General features: G+C 35.6%; 1 protein-coding gene across 6 annotated transcripts in view; it reads right to left on the bottom strand.

The window, feature by feature from the left end:
• SUGCT (succinyl-CoA:glutarate-CoA transferase) overlaps window positions 1–13267 on the bottom strand; it is a 314835-nt gene that overhangs the window by 170421 nt on the left and 131147 nt on the right. For 4 of the 6 annotated variants that reach the window (XM_039715018.1, XM_039715019.1, XM_039715024.1 and 1 more), the window contains exon 12: window positions 11943–12045. In XM_039715018.1, coding sequence (XP_039570952.1) covers window positions 11943–12045 — 103 coding nt within the window. Of the gene's footprint in view, window positions 1–4785; window positions 5242–11230; window positions 11299–11942; window positions 12046–13267 lie in introns of those variants that run through there. The other 2 variants (XM_039715020.1, XM_039715022.1) reach the window with 2 other exon arrangements.

Genomic DNA, 13267 nt, shown 5'->3' with positions numbered 1-13267 from the left:
TAGGAAATATGCATGGAGTGAAATTTTGTAGAAGAGCAAACATCTTCTACAAGGACCCATAATTTGCTTTTACTTTTATAAACCTGCTTCCAATAAAGAATAAAGTTAGATAACTACTTGATCAGCAATTGCCCTAATCTTGCTGTGCTTTAATTTCAACTACAATGGCTGTTTGGCTGAGAGTAATTTTCATTTTTTCGATTCTCAAAGAGCATATTTAGAGGATAAAGATGTTACTGAAATTTCCAACTATTTTGAAATTTCACTGCAGAGACACTAAATGCCATCTTCTTTTGGTAACACATATTTATAACTGACACTAGTTTTAGCACTGTATTTACTGAAGTTAGGCCTTAAGAAAAAAAGGCAATTAAAGAAATATCAGTCTATATCAAGGATATATATTATGTTTCAAAATACATGACTTAGAAATGCTCAAGTATGAACTCCTATTAAGTGCATATTCTTATTTCCCAAAAATAAGAATGTGTAACACTGAAAAATCCAACAGATTCATACAATAAATAGGGCTTGTCATGAAAAGTATAATTCTTCTCAAATATAAGTTTATGGTGGAGAGTAAGCAATACAGAATACTGTATCTACAGAACTTAAATCCCCTCTAGAATATACCATGCAATAGGATAAGTTGGGCATAAATGCTACATCCAGAAAATATATATTATACAGACAGTTAAAAACAAGTCTCAGATTTAATATTAAAGTCACAAGGGAAATGTTAAAAACAGAGTCAATAGTTAGAAAAATACCTAAAGATGAAAAGCAAGGCCACGAAAGTAGTAGGAAAGCATTTCTATTTTGTTAACATGTCTTGGTATCAGGGTATACAGAAGAATCTACAATGGGCAGTTCAATTTGCTACTGCAGTTTCCAGCATGAAAGAAATCACTTAACCACAACCAGTTCAGTAAAGTCATGGAAAGATTAGGGGATCCCTAAGTCTTTTAAATGCAAGGGACCATAACAACATAGGAATTGTTGGGGGAAAGAGAGAGATAGTTTGCACACTCCAGTTGTCCGTAAATATTCTTCTCACTTCACAGTTTTTCAGGGGAATCAAGAAAAAGAGGGAGAATTTTACAAAATCCATTATTACATAACTGCTTTAAAGGGTTTCTCAAACTCAATGCCTGTATCTTGATGACTGGCACAGAGAGCAACTGTTTTCAAGAAACAGGTGTCTTGAGCATCACAGGAAGGAGTAGAGAAATCCTAATTTCTCTTTCTCATTTGTGAACCCGTGCAAATACAGTATCTGGAAGAACAAGATGTGCAGATACAAAATGGCGTTTCTGCTCATGTCCGCTTTGGGTGTGATTTGAGGACTGCAAGAAAATGCGTTACAGTTGCCTGTTCTATGCCAAGAGACCATCAGACTACATTTAGGAGAGGCTCCTCTCCAAAACCCAGCTCAGTGAAACACATAGCAATTCCTCAAAATGGCCCTTGCAGGTTCTTAGCCTGACTCTCAAAACTCTCAGATGACCAATCCATACAGCCCATCACAGAAGAATATATTATTTGCAACACTGGTAGAAAAACATGAGAGAGCAATTTAGCAGTGTTTCTTTGGTTTTAAAGAGGATTTTTTTAGCTTACTGGTTTTTTCTTAGAAATTAAACTGGGATCCATAGTGTAAATACCATATACTTGGCATCTCAATTTATTATTTTGTTTTTCTCTTACCATTTGTAAACTTGGCTTCAAATTCCTGATTTCTTTCTCTCACATGTGAATCAGGATCTCATATTTAATACAACTATTAATCACCTTTACTACACCAGCTTCATATTGCAGTGACCTTTCATGTAATTGCATTTTAATTTTCTTATTCTGTGAGCTATGAGGAGTTTCAGGTGTGATCCTAAACAATTAAAATTCAGCTGGATCCTCCAAAAGCTCTATCTGTAAATCTGATCCAAATTTGGTTTTTTGTTGATTAGCATTTTTTAATTAGCAATAAATCCTGACTGTTTTCAGGACTTAAAAAAGGTTTTTAAGAACATTACAGAACAATATTAATCAAGACATATATGTAATTCAACAGAAGTTTCACACTTAAAATATATTCTACAAAATCACACAATTTTTTATTTAAATTGTTCTAATTCAATGCTATACTGCTAACTACCCAATTGAAATTGTTTGAAGAAAATTTCAGCACATAGCTGGCTGCTCTAAATGTGGACATCTGAATGCTATAGGCAGTTTTAAAATTAGAATGAATTCTTTAGAACAATGGTTATGTTTCTGGCCTGACTGGCCATGCACAGTGAGGAAACACTTCCTACTTCCTCATACACTGTCTACTTGAATAATAATAGAAACCTACATGAAACCACTCAGAGATGAGAGAGAAAATGGCAATGACAGGGAAAGCTTACCTGACTAATGGCTTTTTGTGATGGTTGGAAATCTGTATCTTCAAATACCCACTCCTACTCAGCCTACACACTTGTCTTCTGATGGCTCAGATATTTCTCCTTGTTACTAAGAGGCATAAAACTAAACCAGTACATTTTCTTTAAATGTTATTGCATAACTACAGTGTAAAATAAACATGTCAGCATCTCATTTGAAAATATCACCCTTTTTTCAAGCAGTGATCAAGCAGTGATTGGGACTCCAAGATGATCTTAGGCTAACAAGTGTAGAAATCTTGTAATTTCAGGATGACAGGTCAGGGTCATGGCTTAAGCCAAGATTTTTAAATCAAGTTGAGTACTCAGGTAAAGCACCTGAAAACCAAATTATAAGTAAAGCCTGATTTGCACAGTTTTTGCAGTTTCAGCACAATTTCTGTCGTTGTCATTGGATTTTCCATTTTATTTTCTTCCTTGCTGGAATATGAACCATCATCTCTAGTTGCAAACATCAGAGAGATTCTGAAATATGTATTCTTCAGAATATCTTTAGTATTTTCATGCCTACAAAATTGAGCTCATGCTACAAAGCTTCACCCTGCTACTTATAAATTGATTAGTTTGTAATCAATATAAGTCATAAAGATCAAGGATAAAATCTAGCCCTTATAGCCTCTGAAAGAAAAAAAAAACAACCCTGCAGGCTATGTTCAATTAAACTCCAAGAGAACATGGTGGCATTTATTTGGGGAAAAAAAAAGTAAGAAACATGAAAGGCAACCCTTTGTTCAAGGAAGTTATACTGAAGCATGTCTAAAATCTAATCTGAAATCACAGTGTTTATTATTGAGTCTACTTAAAATTTGCTTAGTTAATGAATTCACAGCTACCTTAGAAAAATATTTCAAAACAAACAATGTTGTTTTCTTACTTGATGTTATATACTTAGTTGATTTGAGTCAGGCAATAGTCATAGATAGTCTCACTGTTCCCATACTGTGGGAAAAGCAAAGAATGCCTATTTAACCTCACTATTACTTTTTTATATGCTCCAATTTAAGAAAAAAAAATAAAATCAACTTGCAAAAAATCAATTACTTCAGCATATAAACTTATTTGAGGCTAAGAGACTTGATGAGACAGACATATGCTCATATTCCTTTCTTTTCCATACATGTAAGAGTCTTAACACTGATCAGACTTTACATAAATGCAACAACTGGGTTAATTAAAAACTCTCTTTTGACCCCACAGTTACACAGTTTATACAAACAGAAATGAGGGCTGGGCTCACACTCTGTAGGGAACTTCTCAGAACGTACACATATAGCTCAGTAGATCAGTTTGATGGCCTTATCCTGAGACTACTCTGGTAGTGTAAGACGCCAGATACAAATTCTTTGAAACCAATGATGCTGCTTTGATGAGCTGAAAGATTAGGGAACCAATGTGTAACTCCTGCAAGTACAGAAACGAATTCAAGAGTCTGAGACACAAGGGACATGTATTATAAATTCCTAACACTGAGGCCTAACAAAGACTGAGAGGTTTCAAAAACAGGCTTTTTGACACATATGCCCAGAGAGGCTAGGTGGCTTTTCATGTCCTTGCACGGCCATGACTGCAATGTAATTCTTTAACATAATTGAGTACTTTATGAGAATGGATCTCTTTTTTGAGAACTTAATATTCTTCATAAGCCACAAATACTTGGATCATGCACTTCTCAGTGAAAATAGGATTAGCTAAAGACATACCATTCATATATATACACACTTGAAAGGGCACTGAAAAATTGTTGCTCCTAAGCACCACTGGCTTGCACAAAGAAAATGCAGTGCAATCTAAGTGCAGGCTCCACTTTTTTTTGTCAGGCTCCTCCATCATTCAGTAAAGATGTGCAAAAGTGATGCCACTTCTCATAAGGCCTTATTTCAATATACATAAGTTAAATCACATGATAAAAAAATTAATTTCCCAACTTCTGAGGTGCTTTCACATGAGAAGTTATACTTCAGAGAAGCATATCTACTGCATCTTTACAACACTGCTTTGCCAAGTTCCAACTTCATGGCTAAGAAGCCAAAATAGAGAAAATTAAGAATAAACCCACTATGTTCGTCTTTTAAGCTATTTTAACATCATATTTTTCAGGTGCTCCAATATTACTTTCAACAGTTTTATTTACATCCATGAGGACTCAGCACTGCTGTGTGCTTTACATGTGGCATCACAAGGCAGGTACTCAAAACATAAGGCATACACATGAAATGACCTTTTAATATTTTTATTTAAGTGACTTATCCAAACTTATGTGGGAACTGTGTGGCAGATGCAGGAAGAGATTCCTGTCTGGCATTGAACTCCTATAAAAAGGAAGCTATATTTCTGCTACTTCTTACCTTTTTCACTTCTTTTTATACTCTGAATCAAATGAATTAAGAATTTGAGAGACAACAACATGGTTCAGAAGGCAGACTCAATGCCCTCCTATTGACCAGTTAAGTCTATCTTGCATGCTTCAGGAAGATGGTACAGCAGAAAGACATTACCTGTTTTAAAAATATCACAATGCATATGAATTAGAGGTTCTACAGTAAAGTTGTTAGTGAGTTCTCATGGTGGCATTGGTCTTATTTATTGTAGCATTTCTAGAAATCAAAATTCAAGTATGGAAAAACCCTAAACATTTTATCTAATGTAGTTAGACAATTTCTGATCTAGGTCTCAAGCCAAACTGGCACCTTCGGGCTCACAAAATTCATAAAGGGCTTGGGGACCATGTGGCAACAGGTGAAAGCATGCACTGTGTGGGACTCCAGTCCTCTTCACTAACAGCCAGCTTCTTTCCAGTAACCTTAAAACCAGGGAAAGAAAAGCACATGTCTATGACACTGTCATCAACTTTCTGCTCAAGTCTCTTGGAGAAAGAACTAATTCTTTAAAATGGAGCAGAAGAGCTCCCAGGCAAAACTAGTTGTCAGAATATGTTGGTATGGTAAAAAAACCTTATTTTTGGAAACTTTTTATTCCACATGAGTGGGTCATTTTGCCAGAAATGTTCCCAATGTACTTGCGACTTAAGCAGACAACCAGCATTGGAAATTCTCTAAAGCTAAAGGCAAACAAAAACAAAACCTAATAATAGAAATTGTTGAGCAACTTCTTTACTATTATTTTTCTTATAGCACTGTCTATAAGTACTAAGTACTGTCTAGACAGTAGTTGTATATTAAATGTGTGTACAGACAAAATCCTGTCATTAACATAAGCATACAGGTTCTTTTTCAAGATTTCTCCACTATAAGCTCTCCACAAGTCATTGGAACAGAGGCAAGCCATGCACAAACATGGCACAGTCATGGACCAGATTTCACTACAGCCAAAATTTAAAAGACACTTCCTATTACAATGTTCTTCATACCAAATACAAGTGCTGTTTCATTTTGAGACTTTCCTACAACATTTGTATATAGAGTTCTCTCAAACTACATATATAAGGCATAATTGTGTATATGTGAAAATCGCATACTACAAACTGTACTGGAATTGGATTTTCCATTTTACTTCTTCAAAATATATTCAGTTTCTTAATCCATTCCTCTTTAGAAAAGAATCCACTTTTATAAAATTCCTACAGGCCAAAAGCCTGAAAACATTTGTAATTCAGTACAAGAGAGCTCCACTTGACAAAATTAAAGGCTTGGGTATGGCTGATGGTGTGGTGTTTTTCATTGCACAGAAATTAAAAATTGAAGTAAAAATTTGTCTTGAAACACCAAAGCCAGGCAGTGTACATTTTCAACTTAGCAAGATAGGCATGAATACAGCTGAATTTCTGATTCAAAGTACAGTTTAATTTTAGACGTGTTCATGGAGTTGTTTCACTTTTAATGAATTGGCATTTTCAAATGTAAAAACAATCCATTCTAAGGTTCCCAACCAGTTTTAGTACTTACTTAACAGACACATACAAAATTTAATTCCTCTCTCTTGTCTGTTAGGAATTACTTCCAGAAATATTATATTGCCTTAGGCCTTCAATCAGTTGCTTTTCAGTTGCAGAAACCTCTACATGTAAAAAAACCTCCCTATAGGATTTGAATATGAATATAATTTCATTTGTGTTGGGACAGCCCTCAATATGCCACAAACATGTATTTCAACAAAGAATAACAATTAAAATATGGTCATATTAAAAAAAAAAAAAGCAAACAAAATAACCCTCATCCAAAATCAAACCCAAACCAGCACCAAAACCCACAAAATTAAAAAAAATTAAAAATTACAAAAAACTACCACCAAAGCAAAAATACCCTACTCATTTTCTAACTTTTGCTCTTCTATATGTTCACAATACTCAATGTAGAAGATTATACCAGATGCTAGGGAATTCTTTTGCCAGGATGCATATGAAATTACTTCCAAAATAAGAGGCAATCTGAAGGTTAATGAAAAAAAAAAAAAGTACCACCTTTGTAAGTTTTCACAAATAATAAACTTAAAACATCAAATAATTGCCAGCTATCAGATGTTTCAATACTCCATTTACTGTGACTTTTTTTTCTGAGGCATATTCAGAGAAATGGCCAAAGGAACTGTAATAGCCTTCTGGGACAGGAAGACTAAGGTTTCAGTAAAAAATGTTAAATTAATTTTTATAGTGATGCAAAGTCAGGGAAGGGTTGTTAAGGGATGGCCTCTTGCCACAGGGTGGAGTTTTGTTATGGTATCCTTTTAGAGTCTGCAGGTGTTTGGCAGGAGCTGGAATCAGGAACAGCTGTGATATTTCAGCTCCGATATTTCCCTCCCCATATTTCTCAGAAGTGATGCATCAGGATGATGTCTTACACCTGATGTACTCAACTTGTGTGGTATGACTGGAACTGTTGGGGGGGCATGGGGGAAGTGCCACTGCATGGTTTCCATTTTATTTTCAGCTGGCAACATTCATATAGTAAAACTCATCAACATGTATGGATTTAATAAGTAAAATACCAGATTACAGTTTAATAAACTGCCCATTTTTTTACTGAGTTGTTTTGGCGCTTCCTGTATTATGCCAGCCATTTAATGAAAGTAAGAAAAGAACACTCCATAAAAGAATGTTGAAAGAAATTACAGTGCAAAAAAGGTGAAGGCAATGTTCTAAAGAAGAAAAAAACCACTTTCAGTCACCTCACTTAACCAGCAAAGATCTTTGTTCTTGCATACTTAGCTGCAGTACAGTGTGTACCTGGTTTTGTTTTGTTTTATCTTTTGGGAGAATTTGAATAGTTTCTATTAAAAATGGTATTCTCTTTTAAGTTTGTTTTGTTTGGAAAGCTTCAAACCACATTGTATTTCATACACATATTCCCCAGGGTATGTAAAATGGGACCATACTGAGGTCACTCATAAGATTTTTAAATGTTTTAAGAATTCTTTTAATGTTTGTACTGTCTTGGCCTGGTTAAAAGAGCACATTTTTTTAAAATAGTTTTTAAGTTCACTATATAAATTTTCATAGTCTATACTGTTCTATCAGGCATTTGTAAGAACTTTAACACACATTGCTTTCTCCCTCACATTTTTAAGAAATTTGTTCCCTTAACTAGTCAATCTCGTTTTCCTCTCAGCCATTTTCTCCAAATATGTACAAGTACACGCATACATCTCTCCACAGACTGATTGACTTACCAGTACAAATGCCTGTGGTATTCATTTTAACTTCACAAATGAAGAAAATATTATAATCAGTGGGAAAAGTGGACATTTAACTCCATTCATGGAAAAACAGTATCACCTGGCACTCCAACTGAGTAAGAAATTTCCTGGGTTTTGGCAGCTCACTTGGAGTGCAACCGAAGCTGTTAATGATATTAGTGAAGCGTCTTGGGATCAAAAAATATGTTGTTTTATCTCAGTTTATAGAAGGAGTTATATAAAGAACTCCCAGCCTTCAGAGTTCTTTGGTCCTTTTAGTTAAAATAAAATTTGAAAGCACAACCAGCCTGTAGCCAATTGAGTTCCATTAGACTATTTCGATCATCTCCTGTAGCTGTCTTTCCCCCTGCTTCCTCACATGTGCTTCAAGCCATCCCTTGCATTGCTCCAGCTGCCTGCCCAGATTTCTGTCTTCATCTGGTCCAGCCTAGAGCATCCTTTACAGCACTGCTGACAGCTGAGCTGACATCCATGCAGTGCATCTTGTTCACTAACAGTGCAAGACTACACTTACAATGCAAGGTGTTTGCATTATGGATATAAAAATCCAAAGATGAAGGAGGAAAATAATGGCAATAAATGAAGTAAATAAAATGTTTATATGCAATCTTGATGGTAACACACAAAAAGGAAGATGTTAGCTAAGGCTGTGTGTTATCTATTAGAATTAGATAAGAGTTGAGCGAAATTGAGCTATCACTGGTTTTGATGGTTTTCTGGACTCTTCGCAATGGTTGAGAGCAAAGGGTGATGAAAAGCAGTTAACTGTGCTATGATCAAATGGTGTTACATAAAATTGAAGAGTTTAACATGTCATACAGTATCAGTGTGCATGGTTATCATATGCAAATTGACTGACATCTTCTTTGAACAGTAATTTCTGATCTAAACTGAGTCTGAAAAAACCACATTATAGAATGTCAGCACTAAGAATTATTACAAAGTTTTCATACTTGATGAAAATCTGGGTTCAGGTTTATACATAAGAAAATGGGTGGATTGATGAATAGGTGGATAAAGAATTGGTTGAATAGTCACATCCAGAGGGTATACATCAATGTCACAGTGAGACATGATATTGGTGACAAGTGGTGTCCCTCAGGCGCACTTACTGGGACCAGTGGTATTTAACATCTTCATCAATAACAAAGTGATCGAGTGCACTCTCAGCAAGTTTGCAGATGACACCAAGCTGAGTGGTGCAGTTACCACACCTGAAGGATGGGATGCCATCCAGAGGGACTCTCACATGCTTGAGAATTGTGCCCATGGGAACATCACAAGTTCAAAAAACCCAAGCCCAAAGTTCTACACCAGGGTCAAGGTAACCCTCAGGATCAATATGGGCTGGGGCATAGGAAGATTGAGAGCAGCCCTGCTGAGAACAAATACAGGGACCTGGTGGATGAGAGGTTGGACATGAGCCAGAAATGTTTGCTTGCATTCCAGAAAGTCAAACGTGCCCCAGGGTGCATCAAAGGAAGTGTGACCAGCCCATCAAGAGAGAGATCCTCCCCTTCTATTCTGCTTTCATAAGATCCCGCCTAGAGTATTGTTTCCAGCTCTGGGGTCCACAGTATAGGAAGGAGCAAGTTGGAGGAGTCCAGAGGAATGCAGTGGAGGTGATTGGAGGGCTGGATGGAGCACCTCCGCAATAAGGAAAGGCTGAGAGAACTAGGAATGTTCATCCTGGAAAAGAGAAGGCTCTGGAGATTCCCTGTTGTGGCCTTTCAGTACTTAAAAGGGGACTATAAGAATTTTTAGCAGGACCTGTTATGATAGGACAAGGGTTAATGACTCTTAAACTGAAAAAAAAGGTTAATTTAGATTAGTTATAATAAAGTTTTTTACGATGGTCAGAAAACACTGAAACAGCTTGCCCAAATAGATGGTAAATGCCCCATCACTGAAAATATCCAGGATCAGGTGGGATGGGGCTTCTGAGCTATCTAATCTTGTTGAAGATAGCCCCGCAGATTGCAGGGCTGTGGAGTACATGACCTTGCAAAGGTCCTTTCCAACTCAAAATATTTTATGATTCTACGAAAAATCTTGCTGTGATTAGAGTATGTTCTTGTTGGTGGGTGCTGGTTTTCTCCTATTACACCTAGGATTTCTTAGTGCAGAGGATACCCAGATTACAGTCTCTCAGGTGATCAATTTCTTCCCCAGTCAGACAGTCTGTCTTTTTTTTCCCCTGCTTCCTTTGAATTAAAACTAATCTGTGAGAAAATTTCATTTCTGAAAGATGCGTTAAGGTATAACATGCAGCTATGCACAAATATTTGCATTAAATTTCTAGTAGCATTGTCTTGTGCCATGTATTTCAAAGGGTGTAGAAAAGAAGGCTTTAAAACAATTTCATGAGGAAGAGATTAGCATGCCCCTTACAGAAAAATATTTCAAAAAACATGCCATATCTAACTTCAAAGCACCATGGTACCTGTATTGATAGACTAACTATGTCAAGTAATAACCTGACACATACTATAAACATATATATATATATATATATAATATTATATAGATGCAAATGTTATTTAGGTGAATTCTAACAAGAGCAAGGTAGCCAAGATAACCTCTTTCCAATTTGGGAGGTAATAGCCCATGACATATAATGTTTTAAAAACAGTCTCTTTCAGAGTAGACTCAGCTTCTTAAAATTCACAGCATCAAAAAAAGCATGGAATATTTTTCTAATGTTGTACCAAGTAGAGCCAAGTCTGAGTAAAATACTCTTGCTGTATGTTCTTCAAAGCCCAATCTTAATCCCTGTGAAAGTTATGAAGTGAAAAATTTGGCATGATACTACATAATTTTAAGGAGAAAGAGCATATTTATTTAATAAAAAAATATTCTTTCCCTGCAGTCACCTAACAAATATTATTTTATGCTTCTAAAATATAATAATATTTATAACAAACATTTATTATAAATATATATTTTTGTGACAGGGATTGCTTTGCTGCTCTTATTTTCTGAACACTGCAATCACAATTGCAACAAACACTTCTGACAGCAGACATGGACATGTACAAAATCAGAAGAAAATATCAAAACAGTCATTGATCAATCATTTTTTCTTGTGATTCTCTTTAGTAAAAATCATCTTACAGAAGATCCATCACACACTGGAACACCCATAAAATATTCAGTTGCAGTACTCAAGACAGCATAATTCAGTTTATCTTGGGCCCTTTAACACTTCCTAAGCCAGAGAGTCAAAAAGCAGGGAAGGCATCAGGAAATATAAAGATAATATAGCTCTCCAGATCCTAAAGTATAACAGTATTGATTATAATTAAGCGTAGGTGTAATCCAGTGCAATATTTCAAATAGATACAGAGATGAACTGGTTTTAGATACTGAAACCACCAGGCCAAGAAAAGGTTTCCTTCTTTATATGGATTTTGTACTTCATTTTTCTTTTTCCAGTCAGAATGTTGCCCATTTTTTTCAAACGGAATTGATTTTGGTAATCCATACTCCATACAAAAAAATCAGTTCTTTCAGAGCCCAAAAAAGTGCTTTTTCTGCATATTTATGTGATAAAATGCAACTATATACAATATTATGGTTTCTTTCTCTGTTTTATCACCCAGTTTTGAAACATAGACTCTTGATGTGAGACATGGAATACCTATGATTTAATTTGTTTTGACAACATCTGAGTTTCCAAGCACAAAATTCATTTAAACATCTGTATTTATTTCTTAATATGATCTACTACTAGCTGAAACTCAATCCATCATGAACCTCTCAATTCCAATGTTAAAGTAGACAAACTCAGGTGCGAGTGACATGTGTAAGATGTGTGTAATAATGAGCAGAAGAGATTTGGTGAGGACCAACCTGAGGATCTGAGAACACTTGCTGCATGTTGTTGATTGGGCCATATGGAACCCCACTCCCTTCAAAGAGCTGCAACCACTCGGTCGTTGCTTTTTCTGAAAACCTAAGAGCAAATAAGAATGAATGCGGTTTAAGCACTGCACTTTCAGATTCTAAGGAATGTATAGCATGTCTCCCTTCTCTTTCTGCTTCTATACTCCTCTCCATCGACTTCTTCCCAGTCAGTAAATAAAATAATAAAAATGTACTACCTATGTTCTTCAAAAATGCAAAACCCAAAGACATAGGGGAAAGAATATCTCTGAAAGAACTCCTGTTTCTATCTGATCATCTGAAGCAATGCGGGAATGATGTAAAGCCAAATTTATCATCAGTTTCAAATAAGGATCAGTGGGTTTCCTCCCTTCCTTAATTATACTAATGTGCTTCACATTTGTTTCCCATTATGTACATATTTAACAACAAAAAGATGTAGTGCAAGTACCATACAATACTGCTCATTAAAAGCTGATGTAAAGCACAATCAAAAACATACATCAGGATTAAAACCCACTTTTTTAGGTCTGATAACAAGACTGATCACATATTTATTTGTTGTATGGTTGTACAACCTATCCTAAGAACACCCAGTTCAGCATATACACACGGTACCTGTATGCTGGTGAACACATTGCTCCAGGTCTTTGTATCACGTGCAAAAAGCTTGTTTTATTGCTTTCTAAGCATTCTATTTCATAACTAGTAACATCACTCTATTTCCCCGGTTTTGCTAGATAGATTTTCTTTCCTCATCTGCCTAGAGAAGTTGCATAGAAAGTTTGAAGTGAAGTATGAAGAAAGCACACCGTTGAAATACCAGTCACTGAGAGATGGTATTTTCTGCAGTCATTTGGGATCCTGAATCAAAGGTGAACTTACTTGGAGATAGCATTTCAAGTTTCAAGATAGAGGTTTACCAGTTTATTAGAAAGCAAAGGTTGACCTCATGATAGAGGCAACACTGAAAAGAAATTAGATGTGATTTAAAGACTAAGGGAAACTGAATTAATAGAAACCTTTAAAAGGGACACTCAATTACTGGTATTCTATAGCTCTCAGTTTGCTCTTCCTTAAGAGTAATTTGGAACAATGTCAGTAACATTCAGCTTTATTCCCAGCACAAAATATGGATGGCCCTTTCTCAGAGTTAGTAGATTTATTCCTGAAATCAACAAGCAATTCTAGAAGAAATGGAAGGAGTAATAAAAAAAAATCAAAATAAAAGGCCTTAAAATTTCAAAATGTATTATAAAAGGAAGCATGACTCATGAAGAAACAAAGCATAA

This window comes from Passer montanus, unplaced genomic scaffold (genome assembly GCF_014805655.1).
Source record: "Passer montanus isolate IOZ18808 unplaced genomic scaffold, ASM1480565v1 scaffold32, whole genome shotgun sequence".
Taxonomy (NCBI): Eukaryota; Metazoa; Chordata; class Aves; order Passeriformes; family Passeridae; genus Passer; species Passer montanus.
Note: the sequence above shows the minus strand (reverse complement) of the source record. Positions and strands in the feature narration are given on the sequence as shown.